The sequence below is a fragment of the Egretta garzetta genome, unplaced genomic scaffold, assembly GCF_000687185.1.
Source record: "Egretta garzetta isolate BGI_Z169 unplaced genomic scaffold, ASM68718v1 scaffold271, whole genome shotgun sequence".
In the NCBI taxonomy this organism is placed as follows: domain Eukaryota; kingdom Metazoa; phylum Chordata; class Aves; order Pelecaniformes; family Ardeidae; genus Egretta; species Egretta garzetta.
Window position 1 is genome coordinate 3,633,993 of NW_009258669.1, and position 26,742 is coordinate 3,660,734.

Consider the following 26,742-nt stretch of genomic DNA (forward strand, 5'->3'; position numbering starts at 1 on the left):
GAAAGATCATCCTAATGCCTTCTGTAGAAGAATGCTGTTAATAAATGTACAAATGTATCTAATGTAAACGTGCTCTCCTTGCATTTGGATTTGCTTAGAGAACATCTTTGATTCTCAAAACCAAAATTTTTAGGAGAGTTCTGAAAATTGTCTTCAAGAAAAATTACAAAATCTATTGTGCATCCACAGGTAAATAATTCAAACTAGATAACTTGTGAAAGCCTTATTTATACTTCTGTATAAATGACTTCCAGTTAAAGGAGCTGCAAATAACAAAGAGCAAAGAAATAGTATGTTGCTTCACACTGAATGGGAAGTCTGTTTCAAACAGCTTAAGAGGGAAGAAAAAAAGATCTTGGTAATCTGTTCTTCAGGGTATATACTACATGGTATATGTGGAATTTTTTTTCAGGTATAATTTGTTTATTTAACTGTGTATTTTAATTACTGAGGCTTGAAAACAGCAATGTGTGAGCAACATGTAGGTACATATAAAACAAACAGATAATATTACTATTGCAAATTCTTTTCCTACATACCCACATAATTTTAATGTCATCAGCCATCCCATTGAAGCTAGTGGGATTACTCACACCCCTAGAATTAAACATGCTTCTGTCTGTCATAAACCTGAGCCATACAAGCAATACACATGCACCTTGCACATTAGCGTGCTTGATGGTAGAGGTTAATGTAACGTTGCCCTGGGCAGATGAAGGCCTTTGTCATAGCAAGCATTATTCTTATTCTTAAGGCAGTGTTTTGCAAAAAGGGACAGAAAAGCTCCCCAAAACCTTTTTTGCTTCAGTAAAAACAGGATAGGAATTTATATACATCAGAGTGTGTGTGTGCGCATGTGTATGTAAAAATGGTACTTTGCCTAACCAAATATACATACAAATGTATATAATTTTGAAGGACTAATGTTTTACTTAAACACTAACTCTGTCAGTTGCATGCCTGTGTCATGCACCAGCATTAAACAAACAGAAGTTCTGTTTTTCTGAAAGTCTTTTGAAACCACATAATAAATGAAGTGTGTCCATTGACTTTATTTCTAAAACTTTGGGCCCAGTTAGCAAATAGAATGTTTTGCCAACATGCTGGGTGTTTGGCTTCAGTGTGCCGGTGACTTCAGGATACTGGTGAAAATTATACACTGGCACACAGTACTTTTTATTAAACCATGTCACCCAAAAAACAAATAAAGCAACATTTTTCCTCCCCTGCATTAAACAAGGATACAGGAAATACACCATAAGCGATATTAGCACTGCTAGAAATGTGCAAAAGCAGAGCAGTTGTACCATGCAAATCATGCAGAGAGAAGAGGAAAAAAGGTACTGAAGCACCAGAGGGATACACGCATTTGTTAAAAGAGATTCTCTAAGCATACTAACCTGCTGGTTCTAATGAATTTTCTACTTTGTCGTTAACATCGAAAACACGATCATGAACACCTATAGTTTTCATACAGCTGTCTATAACAAAAATAGAGATAACAGCCAAATATGTTAGTGAGACACCCTTAAACTCCCCACTTTCCTTTTTTCTCTCTTTTTTTCTGTCTATTTACTACATATAATTAAGATATTTATATTTTAAAGCCTGTGGCACTTGTCCAAATGCCAGTATAGTCTTCCATTTGTACAACAGTTTAAGAAACAACAAGTTAGCAACTGCCATGTAATTAAAACAAAGCTTTATGAAAAATGATAAGAAAATACAATGAAAATCATAACACAAATGTTGCTGTACAGAACAGATACACAAGATTTAACAGTAAAAAAAAGGATTTAATGCTGTTTACTAGACCACACAGTAAAGCATGCGCTACAAAGCCACCCTCGAAAGCTTAATCTGAAGAACTTACTTGCTGGTCGCACAAAGACCTTAAGCTTTAGACAGGATCTCCTTCCATTATCTGGGATCGCAGAAGCTGTAAATGGGGAAGAAGGAAAGACAAACGGAAGAGTAAGAGAGTGAAAATGCAAATCACTTTTTGTGCTAAAATAAAATACATTCTTAATCTCCCCTTCTTCTGAAGGGCTGGACACATTTCAGCCTCTACATGTAGGGACTTCAAGAGCACAAAGAGGCTTGATTATGCAAAAGCAGGAAAAGAACTGCAGATTTTATTCTAATCCCTTTTTTTGATTATTTTACATGGAAGAAGCGAAGCACATGGTATTTTCAATGTTTCATTATCTCCTTTCACCTTTCCACACCTTTTTATGAAGAGGTTATTTAATACGGTTTCTGCAGGTGTCTGCTCTGAAAAATTACAGTTCAGAATAATTAAGATCACTCATAGAATCATAGAATGTTTTGGGTTGGAAGGGACCTCTAGAGGTCATCTAGTCCAACCCCCGGGGCTGCAGTGAGCAGGGACACTGATACCTAGATCAGGTTGCTCAGAGCCCCCTCCAACCGGGTTTGGAATGTTTCCAGGGATGGGGCCTCCACTACCTCTCTGGGCAACCCCTTCCAGTGTTTCAATACCCTCATTGTACAGAATTTCTTCCTTATATCCAGCCTAAACCTACCCTGCTTCGGTTTAAGACCATTACCCCTTATCCTGTCACAGCTGGCCCTACTAAAAAGATTTTCCCCATCTTTCCTATAGGGCCCCTTTAAGTACTGAAAGGCTGCAATCAGGTCTCCCTGCAGCCTTCTCTTCTCCAGCCTGAACAAGCCCAACTCTCTCACAGCCTGTCCTCTTAAGAGAGGTGCTCCAGCCCTCGGATCATTTTAGCAGCCCTCCTCTGGACCCGCTCCAACAGTTCCATGTCCTTCTTGTGCTGAGGGCTCCAGAGCTGGACACAGTATTGCAGGTGAGGTCTCACCAGAGCAGAGTAAAGCTACGTCTTGAAACACTAGGCCGTGGGCTTCATCAGCCCAAAAAGGGATGAAAAACCAAAATGACACTGAAGGTGACAATGCTAAAAACAGAGCCATGTACATATTCCCACAGAAGTAGAAATACACACCCTTAAACCCTACAGCAAAGTCAGCCTCCACATGCTCCAATACATCTGCCTTTGTTGAGAAAATACTTATCTTGCTTCACTCAAAACGTGATTCCCCATGTTATACAACTCACAAACCCAAACCAGCTTATTCCTTCTTTCTGCCCTCCCTCATCATTTCCCATTTGAAGTATTTCATTTTAAGAGTACTTACTGTAGTAGGAGAAAAAGAATAAGTGGAAACAACATGTCTAGCACTAATACAAAAGATCATAGACATAAGACTAGCTACTTAATTCCCATGAACAAGTGCTGCAGTAAAAACTTCCTTTCTGGAACTGTGCTTGTCTCAAAATACATAATCATAGGGAAATATGCCTGCCTGTCAGCACAGACCGGACTCCCTAGTTTATTGTCTGCCAGTGTGAACACATTGGTAACTTTCATCAATGTCTCCAATGTGAAATTGCACATTGGCCTGCAGTTCAATATGCATGCTGGCAACCAAGCAAGCAACTTGACGTGAGCATGCTGATTTTTACTTGTGAAAGACCATTCACATACACATTTTTTTTTGCCCTTGCAAAAACTCTGAAAAGCCGTAGGTGAATAATATTGCCTGAAGCACTGCAAACTAATTTTTATTTCATTGCACAGTCTCCCCCATCACTCAAAAAGCTAAGTATTAGGACAGAACAAGTTGCCTTTGCAGAAAAATGGCAACTATTGGAAGCTGTCTTGATTTACAAAAGAGGATGGGGCTGGCAAGATGCTAGTTTGTTCTGTTTATCAATGTTTCATCCATTTTTATTAATTCTTTCCCTGATTGTGACAAATAACTAAAATGTTTTATACACAGACATATGAATGCACACTCTTTGTCTTCACGCTAAGCTCACACTTGAAGAGCTTCTCAACTAACTTGAAATAAATTCCCTTAGTCTTTGATGATGTTTCTGCAAGGCAGGCATCAGCTTTTTCCAAGAAGAACTTACCAAGAAGAACTAGCAAATTCAGTACAAACACAAAAAAAGAAGCAAAGAGCCCAATACAGCTAATGCTGTGGTTCTGCACCTGTTGGGAAGTGCTTGAAAAACTGTTTCCCTCTTTTAATCAAAAGACAAAAGTCTGTAGAAATTATGCTCCCCCCTTCACAATGACAAGCAGTTAAGAAGTGTTAACAGCTGGCTTTGCTATAGGCTCTTACTAAATCAAAATCAGAAAAACTCCCTCTACTCACATTTACAGTAACTGGTGTGTTATTTAGGGCACAATATTTGCACTCTGTGGTTATATTCAGGAAATTGTGTCCTTTTCGTGGCCCTCATTGAATATACACAACTGGCTAAATGCTTTGCTCAGACTAAACAGGCAGTTGTAGATTTCTCAGAAGATAAGAATTCTATAGTCATTACCACATTACTTGCACAAAGGTGGAAATAACATTTCCAACACCAGCCAAAATAGAGTCCCTACAGTAATTTTATCACTAACAGATTTTTCCTGCTTAGAAATTATTTCTGAAGTGCACCATGACACACATTTATTTAAAGGCAAGTTTTAGCTTTGATGCTTACATACTGTTGTTTATGTCCAAAAAATAAGCACGTTTTGCTCACATTAGAATTAGCTTGCATTAGAATACTCTAATAGTCATAGACTAACTGGGATTCCACTGACTAGTTAGGAGCTAACAATATTCTATCTGGAAAAAAAAAGAAAACTAATGCTTTTTAAATATAAAATTTATACATGTACATAACATTTGCACACAGTCAAGAGCAAACGGCAGCTAGTGATTGGTGATGTTCTTTGGAAAATATTAAAGAAAATCCATTCTCTGCTTAAATCTTTTTCCACCAGCCCTCACATGGGTTTGCAACTATAAAGTATATCATGAACTGCAGTCCTATTGCAACCATAGCAGTTGCATTTAAATCATCATCCCAGAAACTGACACAGTTTTAGCAATAAGTATGAAAAAGTGCTTTTTTCCTATCCAGGGAAATTATGTACTGTCAATGTTTGCAGTAAGCCCAGAAAGATTCCTCTTTAATCAGTGTTTTACTCCTTCAGAAGGAATAATAATGAATAATAAAAAAACCCAATCAAGTGACATATTGTTCTGCTCTCACATCTGCCTCAACAACCAACACCAAGGTAATGAAGATCCCTTTGGCCTTCCTGAGAAATTAAGGCCTGTTTGCCAGGCTGGATGACTGCAATATTTTTTTCTTCCTTTCTTCTTCTCCCTCCCTCTCCCTTCTCCTTTTCATCTTAAAAGAAAAACACAGACTAGTTGCAGTTTTTGCCTTAAGACCAGATGTATCACCCACAGGGAAGAGTCAGATTGGCTCGTATCATCTGTCCTCCTCTGACACACATTGCAGTAAATTTGTCAGTATTGTTCTGTTCTCTTCTCTGTCTTCTTCATTCTGCAATATTTTCACCAGTATCCTATGAAAAACCTGCCTGTTGAATTAAGATGTCCAGGATATGAAGGCAACAGCTGGGATTTCCTATCCCTACTCCCCCTTCACCAACAAGCTCAAGTTATTTTTTCTCTGAATGTTAGGCACATCACACTTGCCCTCTATGATGGGAAGTCGAGAGTCTTCATTAAATCTGTTTTTCTTTGGTAAGTTAATGCCTCGAAGCTTGAACTCAGGTTGAAGTTTTAAGTCCTATTCTTCCACATGAAAGTAGCTTTAATGGCAAACTCTCACTGAAGAAGTCAGTGTGACATGCTTGACAGTATTTGATTAGCAGCTAACAAAGAAACACCAAATGACCAAAGCAACACAGTAGAAAGGATAAATGGCACATGTTAACATTTACGAAGTATAAATGCTAAATATGCTTTTTCTGGAGCAGAAGTAATGCTAGGACCTAACAAAAGCTGAGGCTTATGTGGAAAATTCTGGGATAAGTTTGAACCAAAAATCTCGTATCAAAGTGACTGCAACTGGAAAAATTCAAGTCTTGACTCCAGGACCTAAGGGTCAGAAGCATGAGCAAAGAAAGTTCAGTGGTTTAAGGTGCTTTACTTTCCAGGAAAGGTACTTTCCAATGCAGCAGAGTCTGCCAAACTCCCTGACACTCTCTTGCATGCTTGCAAGAGTGCGACATTGCTGAACTCTGGAATGGAGAAAAATAAGAGCTCTTTGTCAGCTGGGATCTGTTAAAGTTGCTTCCCAGATAAACTATTGCTGTTGTTGCTACATTCCACTGAAATTAGCCATAGTATAAGAAAAGATGTTCTTTTTAGGTGGCACAAAGAGAAATTTCATTCTCCTTTCTGTACAAAACCACATTAGCCCCTAAGGCTTTGGTATAAGGCTTTTCTATTCACCCATTTTAAAGGTGATATTAGCTATAAAATAGAGGCCACTTCTTAGAGCAGGAAGCCTCTGATGCTAATGGAACCTGTCCCAAGCAACACTTTCCATTTCAAAAGCCAAAATTCCCAAGGAAAATAAAAGGCAACTGAACCCTTGCTGCACATCAGAAAGAAACCTTTGAAAAAAAGATCCGTTATAAGGAGCAAAAGAGGTTACATCCTCTTTTTTGCATTAATGATATTAGAAAGAAGAGGTCTGATTGGTTTAGTTTGTGTCAGGAAGAATTGACATGAAAAACAAGAGGAACTCTGCAGTGTTGCTAGTTCCTATATGCCATTACAATTCCTGTAATACGTCACTCCTCCCCTGCCCTACCTCACCTTTACCAGCAACTTCCTGACAATCTCCTGGGTCTCTCTTTTAAAGAACATGTTTTAGACTTCATGGTTACACAAAGACTTGTGGTTAGAAGGAAGTGCACACTAAAATCCCTCTGAATCACAAGACACATGAAAACACCTCAATGATTATTAAAATGACTGGTTTGGTCTCCAATTTTTTTTTTAATAGGAAAATTCCATGATTCAGAAGAAATTCAAGTCAGGATCTCTGTATTCTTGAGACGAAAATTCCATCCCTGTTAGTTGAACTAGAAAAAAACCCCATGCAATGAACTACAGCACGTAGGACTGGATCCAAGCTGGATCCAAAAATGGCCCACAAAGACAAATTAGATGAGAAAATTTATTTTCTCTGCACCACTTCTGGCTACCATTTTTATACCCTCTAAGGAAAGGAAAGAGAGTGAAGAAAATTATTCTCTCCTCTAGAGCCAAACCATAAATATTTCAGTATTTGCTAGCTATATTTAAATATTGAAAAAAAAAGTCCGGCTCCCTTCATCCCACTCCTAAGCAGTTCTCTGCTAGAAAGCACATGGTACATTATTAATATATTAGATATAAATAACAGGTTAGGTCCTCCCTCAGCCTGATAAGGCTTAGCAGAGTTATTCAATGACTGCAGGAAGCCACAGATAGAGAACAAAAAGTAACATACACAGAAATCAGCATGGTTTTTTTTTCCCCAACAGTTTTGCAGTTTCATTTACTATGTTAAATCCCAAAAAATCCTTAAAGGAGTCATCAAGATATGGCCCAATTGACCTACAAAGTAAGCCAATTAAAAAGTAAATGTACAAAAAAGAAAAGGTATTAAAATTTTAAAAGTAACTTGGCTATCAGGACCTGCTAGTCGTGTGACAAAAGCTGTAATTAAGTATTTCCTTTCCTGAGACAGGCAGCATGTTGGCTGGCAACTATCTGAGGCTCAGTTTCTAACCTAAGAGCAAGTTATTAGGATGTCGCATATAAAAAATGTCTCAATCATCCTATTTACTGATATTCACATGGAATCAGTGGTTTCCTCTGCTTGTCTCCTCACTCATTCTTAGCTTTCTAATTAAAGCATTGCATGTTTTCCTAAAACACAAGTCCTGATACAGAAAAGAAGAGAAATCATAAATGCAATTCAAATCTTCATTTAGCACTACAAATATATTTAGTATTCAAGGCACAATCCACTATGGGCCCTATTAGACAGCAAAACTGGAACCGTTCAGCGTACAAATAGCACTCCATTTATCTAAGTCACTCAGACAGCACCTTTGTTTTAGTATGGGGGCAGACTGGTAAAGGAACATCTTTTCCTTATGCAGAAACCCCCCACCCCCCCGCATCTCCTCACAGCCCTGATATAAGATGCTGCAGGTACTGTGCCGGTGGCAATTCTCTTACTATTTCGTATTTCAAGTTTCTATTGCCAGTTCAATTGGAGTATTCTCTGCAGGATTATAAAGCGGTGTTCATGAAACACTGTGGAGACAAGTCCGTTCCCACTATTTTTTTGAAAATTGTGATGAACACTTTCTTCTGCTCTCTGCTAAGATGCCCAGCAAACAGGGTGTCCTTGCAGAGAAGATCTGAGAAATCACACCAAGATCTCACCTCAGTTCATTGCAGATATATTACTATCAGCACCCTCTTGCATGTTACACAAATTCTGGCATGATAAGTGCCTCCCTGAGCACTGAACAGAAGTATTGGCTCAGGCTGGGAAGCCAATAGGGAATTAATTTTTAACTTCTCCCCAGCACACTAAATAGAGATGCCACACACATACACATGGAGTAAACACTTACTGCCCAGTCAAAAGGCTTGCACGTGTAATCACCTGGACAAACACCACAAAGAGAGAACCTGCAGCAACCCCCTACACAGGACACTGCATGTCATAAATCAGAAACTCATGTTTACGCAGTCCTTCCACTCTCTCAGTCCTGTAACTTATAGACAATCTCTTCAGGAGAAAATATTTATAGCTGTGATTTGCCTCCAGCCCTTTCAGGCACAACACCACTCCCATTAGTCAAATCCAATATCCAGGTAACCTTATACAACCTGCAAATCATAATTCCACCAACCTGAAGTGTTTTAGCATCCAATATCCTGTGTCAGCTACAGAGCTTTAGAAAGTTTTATTTTTAAGAACAGTCATCTGCTTCTTTCTTTGTAAAGAAATGAGTATGTGTGAGAGCATTAAAAATGCAGTTTTCCATTATGTTTGCCACAGGCAATATTTCTCAATTTGTGCAAGTCAAAAGAAAAAATAGCCTATTAGTTGTTAGAAGAGCTGAGCCTTTCCCCTGTAGGTTTTCATGTGATTTACCACACAACACAAATGTATGCAAATTAGCCAGGTAAATGCAGAATTAGCTATTAATATTCTTCTCACAGTTTAGATTGAAAAAAGTTACGAATTTGCATAAACGGTACAACTGAAAAAGTCAGCTAGAATTTAATGAATCAATAAAACTCTCTTTTGTGTGCATACATAAAGTAAGACCCATATCTAAAGACAACAAAGGAGTGTTCAAAATTATTAACCAAAAAAGAAGCTACCTGAAAGGATTTACCAATCATTTGCTCCTTGTAAGTGTTAAAATCAAAAATTAAAAACAGAGAACTACTGGTCCTATGGAAATCCCAGCTTTCACCACTACTTGAGTTTAATTTAAAAAAAGAGTCTTTGCTCATCTGCTCCTTCATTCCAACATATCAGCAAAAGTTTTATTGCATGAACATGACTCCATTCTAAGAAAATTAAAATATTGAATGTCCATGATTTAATCATTCTTCAGACCTAATAATTAAGCACACTTCCTTGGTAAATCATGATTAAACTTATTTGTACCTTTGCTATTGCTGAGTTTACTGTCTCTGTATTTAGTCATCACCAAGATGAGATTACCAAAAAAAAATTACCGAATGAGTTGAAGACTCAGAAATCTCAAGCCAACAGACAGAGAGCGAATCTCATCTGGAAAACCACCTGATCTAGGACTACCAGCAACACTTGAAAACAGAAAAAATTACCTACCAAGGAAAAGAAACAAACATACAAACAAATAGATGCAAGGCCATAGCTAATACTGCCTATGGCTTAATACAGGCAAAAGTACTATGGATACTAGTATTTCCAAATGAAGTTTTAAAATCCACAGTATTAAAAGGCACCCAACACAAATGCTTATTTTGCTTTACTCCTGCATGCTCACTACATCTGTATGAAGGTAAAAACAATCATATCTTATTTCTGTACTCATCTCCGTATGTGTGTACGTACATGCCTACACACATACGCAGACTTACATTCTACACTTCAAACAAAATGTAAATCATGAAGTGCACAGCAATGCAGAAAAAGACGTGATAAAAGCTGGTTGCACAACAATGAACAGATTGTAAAACACCACTTTTATTTCCTAATGTCTTATATCTAATTTGCACTGGCTTTGCACTGTGTAAAACCACTGGATTATTATGGCCTATCTCACAAGTGACTATATTTCTCAGACCCCCTAAAAATAACCTAGTAAATGGAAATTACTTGCCAGGCAAATGCTATTTTAGTGAGAGTTCTTGGAAGAAAGTAATACATAGTTACTGTTTCTGCATTAGCACTTAATGCTGAATTAACTGTCCCATTGCAACTGCTTGGCCAGGAAGAATGTAATTTTTCTTGCTGTTTCTAATCCATTGCAGCTTATGTATCTGGTTGAAGGCTGCATGGATTGAAGCAAGTTTCATAGCACAGTCATACAAAACAAAATCAAATCCTGTACGGTAAGAGATGTAAACCACGGACTTTCAGTTTAATTAAGCCATTTGTCTGGTATGGCCTCTTAGTACAGTTTAGCCCTGTATCTCTCTCAGGAAGGTCTCTCATCTGCTCTAGAGGGCGATTTAATGACAAGCCTTCTCTGTTGTTGGCCTGGCTGATGTACTGGAGTCAGACTTTTTTAGTGCAGAACATCAAAGCATCCCAAAGCCCCGTTGTTCACAGTGCTGGGCACCTCCAGAGGTGAGCAGCAGCTGAGGGCTCGTATGAGGCAGACAGCATCAGTTTGGATCCAGTCCAAAGGTTTATTATAGTCCTACTGTTATCATCTGTTCTCCCAAGTTGCGGAGTCCAATTGAGTTCAGGAAAATACAAGATCACCTCAGTACAGGGCAGCCTGTACCCTTCACACCTTCAGGAGAACAACAAAGCAGACACTTCAGCCTCAGAAAAACCCAACCCTGCCTGAGCTGTTCCTCTGAACCAAGCCTGAACCAATACGAGAACCAAGCTCAGCTGTTCTTTGCAAACACATTTTTTTTTTCATAAAAGCAAGAACATTTATGTTTGTTTATGAACCAGGGCAAAGCTGTTATCTAACTGCAGCCTGAGCTTCCCAGAGAATCAGTCTTGCCTCTGTGGTGTTTCTTCTCATTAAAAAACAAACAAAGCTCAGCTGGAAATAAATGAAAGGCATATCCTACTTTGAATGGACTTTCAGTTGTACAGAAGCTCCTGTGAAATATAAGGAGGTATAGATGAAGAATAGATCATATAGTTGCCCACACATGAAATATTTGCAGGCCTTTGTCTCATATAAGAAGGTTTCTCTTTCATAAATGCAAACTGTATTACATACCATAAAAGAAGGGCTAACATTTCTGCACTAGCACAATATAAATGACTGATGTCATACTTTTCTATTGCAACAAACCAACACTTATTAACTAGAATGAAATAAAAACCTCAGATCTCATTACTGTTTTCAGTGGCATTAACAAAACCAAATACAGTTATTGTACAACATTAAGACTGTATTAGAGTAAATTGCTAATAAAACAAGTTAATACTATCAAATAGAGCACTTAGAGAAAAATATATCCTCCTCATACTTTTCATAAGCACTTTTGTACTTTGATTTTCCCTTGGTATCACTAGAAATAAAATGTTTTTTCTTCAAGCAGGCTATCCATTTTGCTAATTTCCATCTCTAAGAACTAGACATAAGTAAATCCTTTGAAGAGACATTATAGTCTTGTTAGTAATTGACCTTCTCTTTTTGATCTTTAAAGCAACATGTTCACCCACATGGAATTTGTGGGCATCGTATCATGTTACTAAACCTCATATACTTTAATGGACTTCATATTATCTGTGTCTAGCTTTACTACTGCTGACACTACACTTAAAGCAGAGAGAAGCATTCCATTCTACTCCATCTTCATGGGCTTGTCAGTATGTTTAAAATATTTAGAAACATTTCTAGCTTTCTATACTATGCTTGTAAATTCTGTCAGTTTAGAAAAACAGAGGATTATAAATGTTGTATTGTGCTAGGAGTGTGACATGGACATGGACGTGTTGTGCTGACTCACCTAAGCAAAGCAAGAAAATACCTTGTTTGTGTCTTGTGGAGGAGAAGATGTAAAGGCAGGAAGAGATCTTCAAGAAGCTGTCTTAGGATCAGGGGAAATTTAGAAAAAAGCACAGACTGTGGGTTTATATTTTGTTGTTATTTAAAATGAAGGCAAACAGCAAGAATAATGCAAGTTTGAATGTGTTTGAGTGCACATGCATGCCCAAAAGTTTGCAAATGCACTGCTTAGAGAGAATACCATTGCTCAAAAGATTTCTGAAGCACTTTTTCTCTTGGCAAAGTTCTAATAGCACCTTGGCACAGCCTTTACAAAAGATGTCTTTATGTGCACTGTCAGCTTGTACAGAGATAAATCCAAATTTGTGCAGGATGGAAAGCAGATATGAGATAGAAAAGGTAAAGTTTGTAAAACACACAATAGTCCACTGTAACTGAAGCTCTGATTCTGACAAGTAAAGGTTCTCGGGGCAGAGACCTTCTGTCTCATTATACCTACTGTGATGGGGTCCAGCACTATATTAATACCAGTACATCTTTATCGGGTGAATTCCCAGTTTGCTCAAGTCCAGCAGAGGGACTATTGAACCTTCAAACACTCCACCACATGAGTCAGAAATTTTTCTCCAATCCTTAGAAGGATCTCCTTAACCCTTGAATTTGTCACCTTTACCATGAAAAATTCTGGAACACACAAAGCTGAAGTTTTGTCTTTAACCAAAATTTGTCCAGTGTATCAGGTGATAGCAATTTTATTTAAACTTCTAGATCCCTGCTTCTTTCTTTCGCTTGTCTAGCTTGTGGTTAGTGTCACAGGTCACACTAAAGCTTTGAAATCTGTATTTCAAAAAAGCCAGCCTATATGAGAATAGCTGTGGCCTCATCAAGAAGAACTGCTGCCTTGTCAGGAATTTGACATGTCTCACCTATGCCAGAAAAGGACTGTAGACTGTCATAACTATGACTGTGGGAAAGTCTAAAACACCCATGGGATAGCTAACCTTTCATTTTACTCTGCCACAAATTATTTCCTTCTGTGCTTTTTTTTTTTTTTTAGATTAATGTATACCACAGGATGTTTAGCCCTATTTCCAGTGATCATTCCCAGATGAACTCAAAATTAGATATATATGTGTACACTTTTCCATAGCTGGGACTCAAAAGCCTTGGTGGTTTGGAAACCATTTCTTTTAAGTAATGAATACTGCATCAGACTGTTGCAACACACAGGTACTTCTCGAGCTTTTCTTTTCCTGAATGCTGTAACAATTGTTCTCTCAGAACTGAAGCATTTCTCCACCTCTCTTCTGGAATAGCCCCTGTTCCAAACTAACAATCTTCCCAAGCAGACTGGGAAAACCTCATCTCTATTTTCCACCCACTACTTTCTGATCTAAGCAAGCACCTCCCCACTGCAAGCTTGCTTCTCTATCCTTTACAAGTTAACCAGTTAAGGAACTCGTGTAACGAAGTTGTGAGCAGCTTATAATGGTGCTTCCCATCTGTAACTAAGATCATACATATGGAAAACAATATGGGATAACACAAATCTTGAAACATCCTTGCTGACACGTATTTCACTTCAAAAGAGACGGACAAAACCTCTGCCAGATTAACTTCTCTCAACCACACGGCATCCATCACTGCTCGATTTAAGTGCCTCTAGCCTAATGTGGTGTCTCCACTTCTCAGTGGGTGGAGACTTCAAGCCTGGTCATACTAGAGCAACCCTGCCAGTGAAGTGCACAATCCCTATCCCACATTCTGTAATCATGAAGGTCTACTGACATTTGTATCTCAGCTCCTGGCTAGTCCATATCAGCGAACACTTACACTGGGTGTAGTTCTGGTAGCTGTGCAGAGCTGTATGACTGTGTGCACCAGATGCTTCTTTCCTCTCACATTTAAAAAAGTGTTCAGAGTACTAGGAGAGTACAGAAGCCTGGATACATTCTTATTCACCTTAGTTAGGATAAGGGTCACTTGAAATGCATGTATTTTCTCTTTGAGTTACTGCAGCAAAACATGCAGTGCTCAAAAAAACCTACCAACCAACCAAGCAAAAAAACCCCAGTCTGCGATCAAATCTCTCACTTTGGGGTGGGGGGAAGCATCAGATCTGCAAATACATGTGTACTGTTTCATCTGGAGTTTTAAACAACAAGGGTAGTGGATGCTTTCATACACATCTATGAATTGCAGGATATGGTATTGTTGGCTGGAAGGCCAGAAAAACCCCCGCGTATGCCTACATGTGTGATGCAGTAGCAGCTGAGACAGGCTATGCATGCCTGTTGTTTGCCCGTCCCGCTCTCAAAGCTGCCTCAGGCACCAAGCATCCTGAAGCATGGAGACACATGGGGTCCAGCACACCCCAGCAGGACTTCCAGCCAGGACGACAGTAAATCTGGGTCTGTCTCGTGGCCTCTTTCAGAAACTGCATAGCCAGAACCAATGGCACAGAAGGATTCTTCTCGTTCTGTGTTCCCAGTTAATTTTTAAGATCTCTGTAAACTTCCAGTTCACCTTTTAGGGGTCACTGAATAATTTATTCTTTAGCTAAGTAAGAGTGCTTGTGGTACACTCCTGCATTTTTCTGTTCTCCCCTTGTGAAATATCCTGCAGAGACAAGAATGTTTTTTTTTCTTGGATCAAGCTGGATTTTTTTTTTTTGAAAGCCCACGAGGTGTGTAATCAAAGCTGGCACTGGAGCATCCTAATTACGAAACCCAGCAAGGAACTTTCGCACACATTTTGTGGACTTCAGATTTCACGTTCACAGAATCTTCTTGCTGAGAAAGTAGAGATCATCAGAAAAGTTCAGGAGACAGAACCCAGACTGGCAGTAAATCATTTTTCACTGCTGCCTTTAATACCAAGATCAAATAAAGAAAAATTGACCCTGTATTTGTAACATGTCATTCCATTTTTGTTTGAGAAAACATCCTGAAAAGCAGGGGAGAGGAGATGAAGGTTTATGGTTTTGTTTTGTTTTATTCTGAAAAAACATGCATCTTGAATCAGAGCCGCAGAAAAACAGCAGGTCTGAAGCACTATCTGCTAGCTGCTTTCTGCTGAGCTGAAGTGACCATTTTCAGATCCTTTCAATCTGTGGTGAAAAGATCATTACCATGCTACTCCAGGGAAGTCAGTCCTCCTGCAAGTGAGCTCCTTTGTTATGAATATGGAACAGATGGAACCAAATCTATCTGCTCCATAGGAACAAAAACACTTACAACCTAGCTCTCTCTATTAAAGACTCTACTTAGCTCCTTTATAGCACTGGCTTTCTGTGCACTGCTGTGAGGTTTTGACTTTATAGAAAAAGGCACTTCATAAAAGCAATAGTTCTTACTCTTAAACCAAAAGCGGCCTAAGAACAGCACAAGATGAATGCAGAGTTTAACCCGCATGGCTCCTTGGAGATATGCAAATATTCAATTACTTTTTTTCTTAAGCTAGAGAAAGGATTTTTTTCTGAGGAGGAAAAATAGCCATATGTTGCAAAGACTGCATCAATGGCAGTGAAGTATATAGATGATAATACGCTACTCACTCTAATAAAGGTTGAATCTAACTACATTATTGCAAGAAGGAACACGGATTTTATTTGTACCTATGTAAGTGTGGATCAAGATGACAATTCTGCAAAGAAATCTGTATCAGTCTTTCAAAAATTGACTTTTTTGGTAGGACACGAACCCCCCTGAAATTACGTCTCCACCATGAATACAAAAAAGATTTAATGTATCAATTTATCCCTAGGTATTGCATCTTGTAGGGTCTATTCCCTACGACTTTAACAGAAACTACATCAATATTAGACCAATTAACTTTACAAACTGAAAATATGCATAAACTGTAGCTGAAACCAATAGATTTACTTACTGACTCTGCTGATTTACAGCAGAGCTAAGCAGGTACATGTAGAGTATCTGTCACTTCTCTTACTGTCAGAACAATAACGAATGTTTATTCTTAGCCACACGTGCACACATACACACAGACATGGCTTATATCAACTTCTCACAAAAATCCATACAGCAGAAGTCAGTGGTCTCCTTTACTCACTGTTTAATATGTTAATACATTTACCGTCTGGCTGCTTTTTCAGAAGTAATTGAAAAAAGGATTTCTGTGGCAGGATGCTTTGATTCTGACTAAATCAAGTCTTCAGGCAAATCTCCCCCTGCCAGCGAAGGCACAGCTTGCCTGAAGTCATAACCTTTGTTGGCGGAAGGGAACTGGCCTTGAAACAGATCATGAAGCAGATGTTTTATGCCAAATCAGAGTCTAGGGATACATAGGCTACTGCAAATAAAACTCTTCTCCTGTCTGTTCAATCATTTCAATTCCCTGCAGTGTGAAATATGAACTTGCCAACAAATGGCCAGTGCACTATGCAGCTCAGCAGGGAGAGCAAGTGCCACAGATGCACCAAGGGCTGGAAAACTCCTTCATTAGGTCTGCTTTTCATCCCAAGCCTCAGCAGCGACATGTGGGAGCTACTTCCAATGGAAGGTGATGGCATTTGTTAAGACAACTTTCTGTCAGCTCCCATTATAGAAATTGTGTGCACTTGCTTGGGGGTGCAGAAGCTTCATATGACTGTGTCCACAGATCACGGTCATTAGTGGCTCAAGACAAAGGTGGGGATTTTTAATAGTTTTTCTTTAAAATTTTTCCACCTGAGACATGACTGCTGGTAAAATACCCACTTACTGGCTCACGAAAAAAAAAAAATCCCATCAGCTTAATGCCAGGACTCTGCTACACAACTTACATCAAAAGCCCTATAGGAAATCCTGTTGTTGAGTAGTGGAGCACCTTCATACCAGGAGAGGGTACAAGCCTTGCTCCCACCACCTCTGAGAAGCATGGCCGGACTCTGGTGGCACCTGAGCAAAAGGCCAAGACAGCCCGATGCTCCAGCTCACTCTGCAATTGGTCTCTCCATGTAGATGTTTCCATCTGATTAAAGCATTACCTGTCTCACACTCACCCTTGAGAGACAGCTGTTTAAAACACTAGTTAAACGTTAAAGGAACCTTGTACTTTCAAGTCAGTTTCCATCCACATCAACACTACAATGACTCTTTTATGTGCTTCTAAGCTAACAGTTGCACTTTGTGTTAAAAGGAAGGAACAGCTAACAATACTAGACTATCTTAGCCCTTGATTATGGGAGAGCAGAAATGGGGCTCAAGTTGGTAAGAATATTGTATTTGCACTTAAAAAAACCAAAAAAAAAACCCCGCTGGTAAAATACAAACATACCATTCAAAAGAACCTACTAACAAGCTTTCAAGATGTTTACAATCTGCAATACAAATCACATTTTCAGGAGAACTCACTGCTTCATGTGCAAAGCATTTTAGAAATGTGGTCAACTATTTGGATACCTAAGTGACAGCTAAGTACTTCTAAATTTATGACTCTTAATTGGGAATGCTAAGAACTTCTGACATATGGCTGTAATATGCAATCTATTTATTTTACCTACTTCTGGACTAGGATCAAGGAAGAACAGGATTGAAGATGCATATGTGCAATTTACATAGAATAAATTACATATATTTTATCTACCCTGAGTTTAGGTGGATTGCTGGGTTTTTTCTTTCTTTTTTTGAAAATTTGTGCACTCAGGTGCACTTCAGATCAGTCCCTTAAAGCCTAGATAAAGATTCCACTTAAATGTAGATGCACCGAAATCAATGTAATTTTCACTGATGGTCAAGCCAAAAAAGACCATGATGATCAAGTAACCTGTTTGCACAGTTGTCGGAATTTTTTCTTCAGAAGTTCAGTTAAAGTGAATCAAATTAGTAATTTTTAGCATTCACACATGTACATACACAATCCCTATTTACTTTTCAAATCTGAAGCAAAACCATCAGTGAGAAATTTATGTCTATAAATAAAAAAAGCTGTTTCTTCATGAAATGGCACCGAATAAACCTTGCTGTTACTTTCAGTCTTTTTCCCCCCACCCCTCACAGAAAGCTATTACTTCAGGGTCTTCTTTCTGCAGCCTAAAATACAGTTGCTGAAGAGCTAGGGCAATTTTGTGGGGCCTTCTGTTGCTGTTTTATTTGTGTGGCTTTCATTGCTGACTTTTTTGTAGGATGTACATGTGCTTATAATTTCACCCCATATTTATAAGGGTGGAGTGCAGATTTACATGTACTTATTAGCACACAGAATACCATCTGCTGTTCACAAGCACTCTATGGAACAGCATACGTCGTCGTGAAAATCCAGTTGTACTCACACAAGTACCAAACATGCAATTTTAATTTATATTTCTAAAGCAGAATGTTCCTCATCCTCATAGTCAGTAGAGTTCTGCAAATTTTCTCTTCCTTTTCTGCCCACAACTTAGATGTGGCACCAGGTTCCCCAAGAGATTTATTTTTGGCTGAAGATTATTTTTCACTCAAAATATTCTCTAGTTCAGTAAAATGAAAAAGTCATAGGCAGAAATATCTCTCCTCATCTAGGTTAGCATATGAAGAAATATTCTCCCTAGATAGCCCTTTATAAGGGCCTTCCCCAAGCTAACTCTTAATGTACATCTTTTAGACCTGTGTAAAATCTGGAACAGATTACTGGATTTTCAAATTATCCCATGATTTGGTTAGAAGTGATGCTACTGTATCTGATGAGAGCAAGCATCTGATGTGGCAGAGCAGAGAGCAGTTCAAGGGTCTGAGCATGCGCAGCGCCCTCAAATCACCTCTCACAGCAAACACTGACTATTACACAGAACTAGGTGCCAGGTAACTGCAAAGCTACTAGAAAAGGCAGTTTCTCCCTCAATTAAGGCGGCAGCAATAGCATGGCATGACACATATTTTGGAGAACTCCAGTGAAAATTAACATTTTATATTTTGCATGCCCAGGATTTTGGTGGCAAACTTTCTGAAAAGTCAACATATTTCCTTAAGGAAGCTGGAACACATTTGTAGAGAATGGGTCCTTCTGCCATTTTCTTCAACAGGAGAGATTTCAGTGGGAATGTTTCTCCTCTAATGCACATCCATTAACACATTAGTTGCCAGGAAGAAGGGAAGGGGAGCTAAGCACAGCAGGAAAATAAAGTTAAGGAGACATTAGTCACACCTCTACCCTGAGAAGTATCACAAGCAGTCCCCTATCTAAGCTAGGGCTGAATTTATCTTTGACCTCATTTTCATTTTGGAAGGCATGAGGGACATGTAGTGATAATAGCATGGTTACGACACATCGAGGACAATAAAGAACAACTGGTCAGCTCGGCCCATAGAGGAGAATGATAATATAGTGAAAGTGTAACACAATGCCCAGAAGGTGCTTCACTGGCATTTTATATTACAAACAGTTTACCTTTCAGTGGAGTTAAAATTAAGTGTATTTTCAGTTTAACAAAATTAGCTTTTTTTTTATAATCACAGTATCTAAAGCCCTTAACACAAAAAGATTAATTTTTATCAGAAATTTAACCAATATGTTACTTTTTAATACTATTACTTTATATACATATGTGCATACATATGCACATGTAAGAGCATACAATCCATACATGCATAACTGCTAAATAAATACGTGATAAATATAGGAAAAAAGGTCAGTCAGTAGACAAGAAAGCATTGTTACAGATATTTTCTAATTTTTGAAAGAACAGTACCTCCTCTAAGCCAACACTCAGCCTTAGGAAAAAAAAACCCCAGTAATAGGTCCTTCACTAAATAGATTCACTGCAAGTCTCACACATGCTTTTATATTAAGCCATGGATATGATCAAATTCTGAGACCCCACTGAGTTCATCAGCTGCCCCATACTGATTCTGGAGAAAGAGGGTGCACGTTAATGCTGTGTCACAGGAGTTCCAAAACCTCCATGAAACAGAATCACCCCCGCGGAAATCTCTTAATTTTGGTGCTGAACAGAGCCCTCCCTATTACAGTTTGAGCATTAGCCATAGTACGTTTCTCAGGGGAATAACACTACCTCTACCGATTTTATCATGTCCTTTTCTTGTGAAATTTCACTGAAAATAATTGGAACCTAATGATGCTTCAGAGGAGTCTCTATGCGAGAGAAAGAAATAATAGGAAAAAATGTTATGTTTGAGACTATACTTTCTTTTCACAGGATCCTTAGACATCCAATGGGAACTGTCAGAGCCACCAATCAATTAATTTTCTAATCTCTCTGTAATGAGTTTTTTTCTCCTTCAACCCTTGTTTGTCTCCTTTGTAGCAAACAGCTGATTTTTCACTTGTGTTTTGATTTCTTTCATTTTATACCATCCTAAAATGCAGAAGTGGAAGAAAAAAAAGAAGGCTAGCTGTAACAGAACAAAATATAGCATGTCTATTCTTTAATTCCTTGGAACATGATAAGCTCAAAAAGTAGTATGCTAGGAAATTCATTTTGTCTGTCCAAAGCACGTGAAAGTGTGAAGGTCATGTTGGCAGAGTCTGCCCTGCATTGCTGTTAAACCCTGCAATATTCATTTTGACCTCTTTCTTATCATTTTAGTCATTTCCTCACACCCTGTGCTGAGTTCACGGACCACTCCTGCAGTATTCCACAGAACTACTTGCAGATGCACAGAATATGAAGTGGTCACCTGTACTACTTCTTCCTGGGGATCAAAATAGGGCACTTGAAGCCATCTTGAGGAAAAAAAAGCATCACGCAGGCAAAGCAAGAAGAAAGCATGAAGACAAAATGAACGAAAATGTGCTAAACCAGCAGTTGGATAGACATCTCACTTCTCCTATTGGAAATTTGGAATTGCCAAAAAATTAAGAAATGTGGGTCTGGTTTGTTTTTTAACCTCATTCTGCTTTGTTGATTAACCTGTTTCTGCTCTTAAAATGAATTACACCATCTTGTGTCTCCACTGTATAATTTTATCAAGGAGGCGACAAATCATGCTGGCAGTGACAGTCCGCGCTGAAGTGGAATGTATAGTAAAATACAGTTTTCCTCAAATGAATTGCTGAAACCGTTAATCTTTATCTAAATGCCCATAATAACTGTTTTGTTCTCTGTGGCAGTTGGGAGAAAAAAATGTCTTCCAGAAAGCATTTTGGCAGCCAATCTGCTTGTTAATAAAACCTGGAGAAACATTTGTGATTAATATAAATTACTAATTCTACTTTTAATGCCTTAACGTGACAGTGACTAATTTACACAGTTTTGCTTGAGCTGCCATGGAGTGTTTCAAGTGGGACTGTGAACAAAAAGTGCTGTTGCGCTGGGGTACGTTTCCAAGCAAAGCTACCGCAGGTGCAGCGCTGCAGATGAGGAACCCTATCCCTGGCAAGAATTTCTAAGCACACTGGCTGATTGCGCTGCGCAGGCCAGGGGGAAAGGGCCAGCAGTGAAAGCTGCCTAACCTGCTCCTATTGTAGGCTGGGGATGGCACATTTCGTAGAGGCGTGGAAGCCAGTTCCATCAAACCGTGAGGCTGTGAGGTGGCTGTTGCTTCCGCAGCCTGGTCGGCAGCATTTTTTAGTGCTACAGTGGGAGACAGCTAAACTCCTCCTGATTGAAGTTCGGAACTCAGTACTGCAGCAAAGCGTGTGGGCTGGAACGTGGGCGCTCCGCAGCGCAGTGCCGAGCAGCTGTCACGGAGATGCTTTCACTCCTCAGAGGCAGCCTTGTGATCACACAGATTGCTCCAGTGAGACCCAGGTAGGAGATACAGCACTACCAATGGTGAAAAACAAACAATATGCGTATTGCAAGGCTTCAGACAACTGCTTCGACAACTAGTATCTTTGTCATGTTATAAGGCATACTTTAAATGGATTCTTACGCGTGATTATTAATTGGAAACTGCGGTAGCACTGTAATCTGCCTGCTTACATTTAACTCCTAATAAAATAATTTTGAAAGTCTTGTGAAACATAAGAAAATCTGAGGAAATAAATTGCTAAACAATAACCTACCCACGTCAGTTGCTCACGTCTGAACTACACAACACTGTCATCATCCTCACTGGAACATACCTTTGTTTCTGAACAAACATATGCTTTGCTTCTGCACCTCTCTCTGAGAAAGAAACACATTTTCCACCTTGCTGATGTGCCTATGGAGTTTTGACTATGCTATTCCTCCCTTCTACTTCTTGATGCTGTTTACAGAAAGGACCTAAGGAAATCAGATCCCACCTCCGTGAAGCGCCAATGGGAACTGCACACATAACTCCATTCACCTGGGGAAAAACAAGCTCCTGACTTCTCTGTGCATCACCAGCCAGAAGCGGAGAGGTGTTAATCCTAAGCCCTCTTCAAGAGGATAGGCTGCATTCTTTTACAGTCCCCAGGATGCTGAAGAAAGACAAGACACCTTTTTCAGCCTAAGGCTACTTTATTTCTGCTCAAGATTTCTTGGGCAGAAATACATTCACATGTGTGCAGGCAGCAAGCCCTGCTGCAGCTGCTGCTGCTAGGGATGCTGACTTCAGCCCCAATATAGGGCTCTATGCTGTAGGACAGTTCATTCCTCAATGCCTCACAGCTGAACGTCCTCTGCAAAACCCTAAAATATTAGAGAAAAGTAGTCCACATGCAGTTTTTATTGATACAGGTGTCAAGATACAAGGACATGACTCAGTCTTACTAAATGCAGAATTGTCAAAAAACATGTAAGAAGAAATCCAAACTCTTATCTTCACAATATCCCCACCTACAACTCTTAAAACATAACGTACGTTAAGCTGTTCTGGTGTATTTTTCCCTGAACACATTTTGAATGCCACTACGACTGAATTGTCAGGGCTCTTTAAATTGATTAATATACCACCATTCTGATTATTCTTCAAATAATTAAGATCATTTCACCCCCAGAAGATCAGCAACAGCAACGTTATTCCGCATATCCATCATCAGGAGCCTGGTTACCTTTGTGCATAGAGGTATGGCTCGAGTGAGATTCTGATACACCTTCAAGCCATTCTTAATTCCCTAAAGCAGCGCTGTATCTAGCTGGCTATACCACTTGATACTTTAAATATTAAATATCCATGATGTAAAAGGGAAGCCAGGGAGATTTTAGAGGCAGTAAAAATCTCATTTGGCCAATAATGTAGATCTGAGGATGACCTACTGCTTTCCTGAGGGGAAGTGGAAACATTTGGGAGTCTGAAAAGATTTTTCTGTAATTTTTCAGAATAAAGCATTTCTATGCATTTCTGAATACTCTGTGAAAAATCTTATTCTACGGGATTTATACTGACTCACCAAGAATCTTGGAGGTATGAGCATTAACTGCAAGTCCCATTTTGAGGCCAGAGTCTTGGCCACCTTGTCTGAATAGTATGCTTTACAGGGGAATAAAAAGTTTTTGAGAATTCCATAACATTCTCCTATTTTACAGCCTCCTCTAATTTCAAAGGGTTAGGTAGCTTAGAAACAAATTTGCTTCTTTTAAATCCAAGTATTTATGAAAACATAGAGTTGAATGTAGAATATTAACTTATGAAACAAAATCATCAGCCAACTGCTCAGCATGTGGAAGCATTTTTCCACTAAGGAATTTGGTTTTGGTCTATTGGTTGCAGGCATGCATACATACATAGTTTGTATCATGACTCACAGACAGTATCAGCAGAGAAAGTGCTGCCTTGATGAGTCAGTCTGAGGAACAGGGAGGCTAACATGCTGATGAACTGGAGGCAATGAAGTACAACACTGTTATTCCAAATGTCACTGCTACGTTATTTCCATTTCTGTTGGCATCTGCTCCAAGTTACAAAACGCATACTTCCAATACAACAGCTCATTAAACAGGTTTCAGTTTGCTCAGAAATCAAATTAGAACACTGTTACAGAGTTATAAGTCCTCAGATAATTATTAATAATGCTCTCCACTTCTATGAGTTCTTTCATCCAAGGAATCTACATGCTTCACTTTATTAATCTCATAACATCCCAGTGAAGTACCACTGCAAAGAGCCTCACCCAGTACTGAAGTGCAGCCACCTCTGAGATGTTAAGTTGTAGCTGTTGAACATCAAAACTGATTTAAGGCAAGGAATGATGAATGGTCCATCAGGATTGAAAGGGCTGTGCGCAATTCATTCAATTGTACTTCCAGCAGAACACTGGGAATTTAAATTCTTACTTTTAAGAAAGTTGCAGTGGGATTTTTACAATAATCACAAGTGTTAAAAATTACAGTAATCCATAGCCACCGGTATGGAACATTTAGTCACTGTTTCCCTTGATGCAGGCGTGTCACATATGGCATTATCACGTTCCTAATGCTCCTTGGAGGTCTTTTATCCAAGGTCTAACTGATCTATCTTCCTAATGTTTGTGACTTGATGATCACATAACAACATTTGTTTTCCTACAAAATGAACTGGCCTTCATTGAGCATGTTAGATTAGAAAGAAAAAAAAAGACAGAGGTAAGAAAACCCTGACCTCATCCTTTCTGTTTGTGGGCACTCCCTCGTTCTAGCGTCCAAAATCAGTACTTCAGTAGAAAGCAACACAAGTCACTAGTCTTGCTACAGTGGTGAAGACCTTACACAATATACTCATGAGACAGCTTTCAAAGTTGCAGATATATAGTATATCCTCCCCTCTTTTATATTTCTGCTGCTATGAGGATCTTAATGGCACTTGAATTTTTGAAGCGCCTGAATCCAAATCATCTTCTTTCAACTTGTTATCTGAAAGACATTCATTCCCTTTGAAAAACTCAAACAATAGAGACCAGCACTTCTGTGGGTTCTCTCTTCATTTTCTTATATGGATTTCGCCCGAGTCCCAAATTATTCAACAGCTTTTAATGCTCCCTTTGAGGATTCTAAGAACACTACCAACATCAAAATCTATTAGACACTGGTGATTGTTTCTGCTTTCTTTTTAGCAGGACCAGCACTTAATTCTTCTGATGCTTTCTAACAGAAACCAGTCCTTTAATCTACACACTAGGCTAAGCATGAATTCCCTTTTAAAGGTCACCTTCCTTGTCTGTCTAATGTTATCACACAAAAATATTTTTTAAAGTACACATTTATCAAACCCTTTCAATTGCTTTGATTTCATTCAGAACATCTCGAGTGATTCTGGTAAACCAGCTATCAAAGCAGGATTCGTAGTAGAGTGGCGTGTCTGAGCTCATGGCTGTCAAAGTAGCATCAGTGTTTGTACTGATCAGATTTTGATTGAAAGGCTAATGGGGGACCTGCCAATAAACAATGTTTCCCCCAAAGAAAAGTGCAATTAACATGCTAAAAATGTTTATAATTCTCTCAGCATCCTTTGATAATGTTCTTTAGTTAACCTTCATTTCTTTAGCTTCTGGTGTGAACCAGGACATCCAGAGAGCGAATTCCAAGAGGGATCTTCTGACGTCATGTCTCCAAAAAGCAATGAGAAAACACAAACACCAGAAGTACCTGCATTAACTAACACCTGTCGAATTGAAGACAGGCAACCTTTTTTCACTTGCTGAAAGACAAATCCAGTGTGCCCTTTCAAAGAAAAATATCTGCTACTTAAGTCAACCATTTCCACGAGTCGAAACAATTTTTAATAAAAGCTTAGCCTGCGGAGTGAATACAGTGACTCTGCTGCCCCCAGTATAAGCTGAGTATGGCATGACAAGACTTACCATCAATCTGCTCTACTCATTTCTTTAGAGCTCACACAACTCTCTAAAGCTAAAGCCCAAACTTTGCCCCAAGGCAAATCTTTGGCCTTGAGTCCCAGTATTGACAGATTCAAGGGGGGGAAATATTCAAACCAGGCCTCTTACAGCATATAGGTTATTGATATGAGGGAAATACCCCATGAAATAGGGGGTTTGCTGAAAGATCTTCTCATACAATTGCAGACAGTGTTCAGTGGAAAAAGCAAAATAACCTGTTTTCATGTACGGATAGTCTTATTTTGTCCTACACAAAAAGGTACCATGGGTATTGTTCAAGAAACCAGAGATGTAACCAAGGACTTTGTGAGACAAGTAGACATTAGAAGTGTACAAAATGACCAACAGCCTGAACAAGCAGATGCACAAGATACACAGTAGGTGATTGCAGGAGATGGCCAGTCTTTACCGTAACTACAAATGGAAGAACAGAAACTCCCAGAAATACAGAGCACTGCCATGAAAATGGAAACTAACTTCTTCCCCACAACTGTAAGGACACTCTGAAGAACCACCAGTATTAGGAGCATTGGTAAACATCAGGAAGCAATTCTCCTTTACATAAAGGCAACTTTAAAATCAGACTGACAGTGTCTTCACATTTACATAGATAAAACAACCACTGTGCTTTCTTTGAATCTCCAAGATGGTATAATTTGCCACTTATCCCAAGGTCAGTTTGCTGGTTAAGAGATTTGTCTTTACTGGTATGACTGCTTACAGAGAAACCATATATTCTAAGTGTTGGATGTGGGGAAAAAAATCAAACCCCCAAAAAACCCCAACACTGTTTCTAGAGTATTATTAGTTAAATATTACTGTGCTACCCCAGCTGGGATACAATAACAAAAGTAACAAGCTGACTTCCTCAAAAAAAAGAAAAAAGTAAGTAACCTAACCATTAGCCAAATTGTCGACGGTAACCCTTAACTGATTCTAATACTCTCCAGGATGCAGCTGAGTAGCCATACATAAGGTTCTTTACATTATCTCCTTTTCC

The 26,742-nt window shown here is 39.0% G+C and overlaps 1 protein-coding gene across 1 annotated transcript in view; it reads right to left on the reverse strand.

Annotated features, from left to right (window-relative positions):
* Positions 1–26,742, reverse strand: part of EFNA5 (ephrin A5) — a 60,978-nt gene that overhangs the window by 3,931 nt on the left and 30,305 nt on the right. Inside the window, exons 5-6 of the mRNA XM_009648643.2 lie at positions 1,874–1,939; positions 1,401–1,481 (exon numbers count right to left, since the gene is read on the reverse strand). Coding sequence (XP_009646938.1) covers positions 1,401–1,481; positions 1,874–1,939 — 147 coding nt within the window. The remainder of the gene's footprint in view (positions 1–1,400; positions 1,482–1,873; positions 1,940–26,742) is intronic.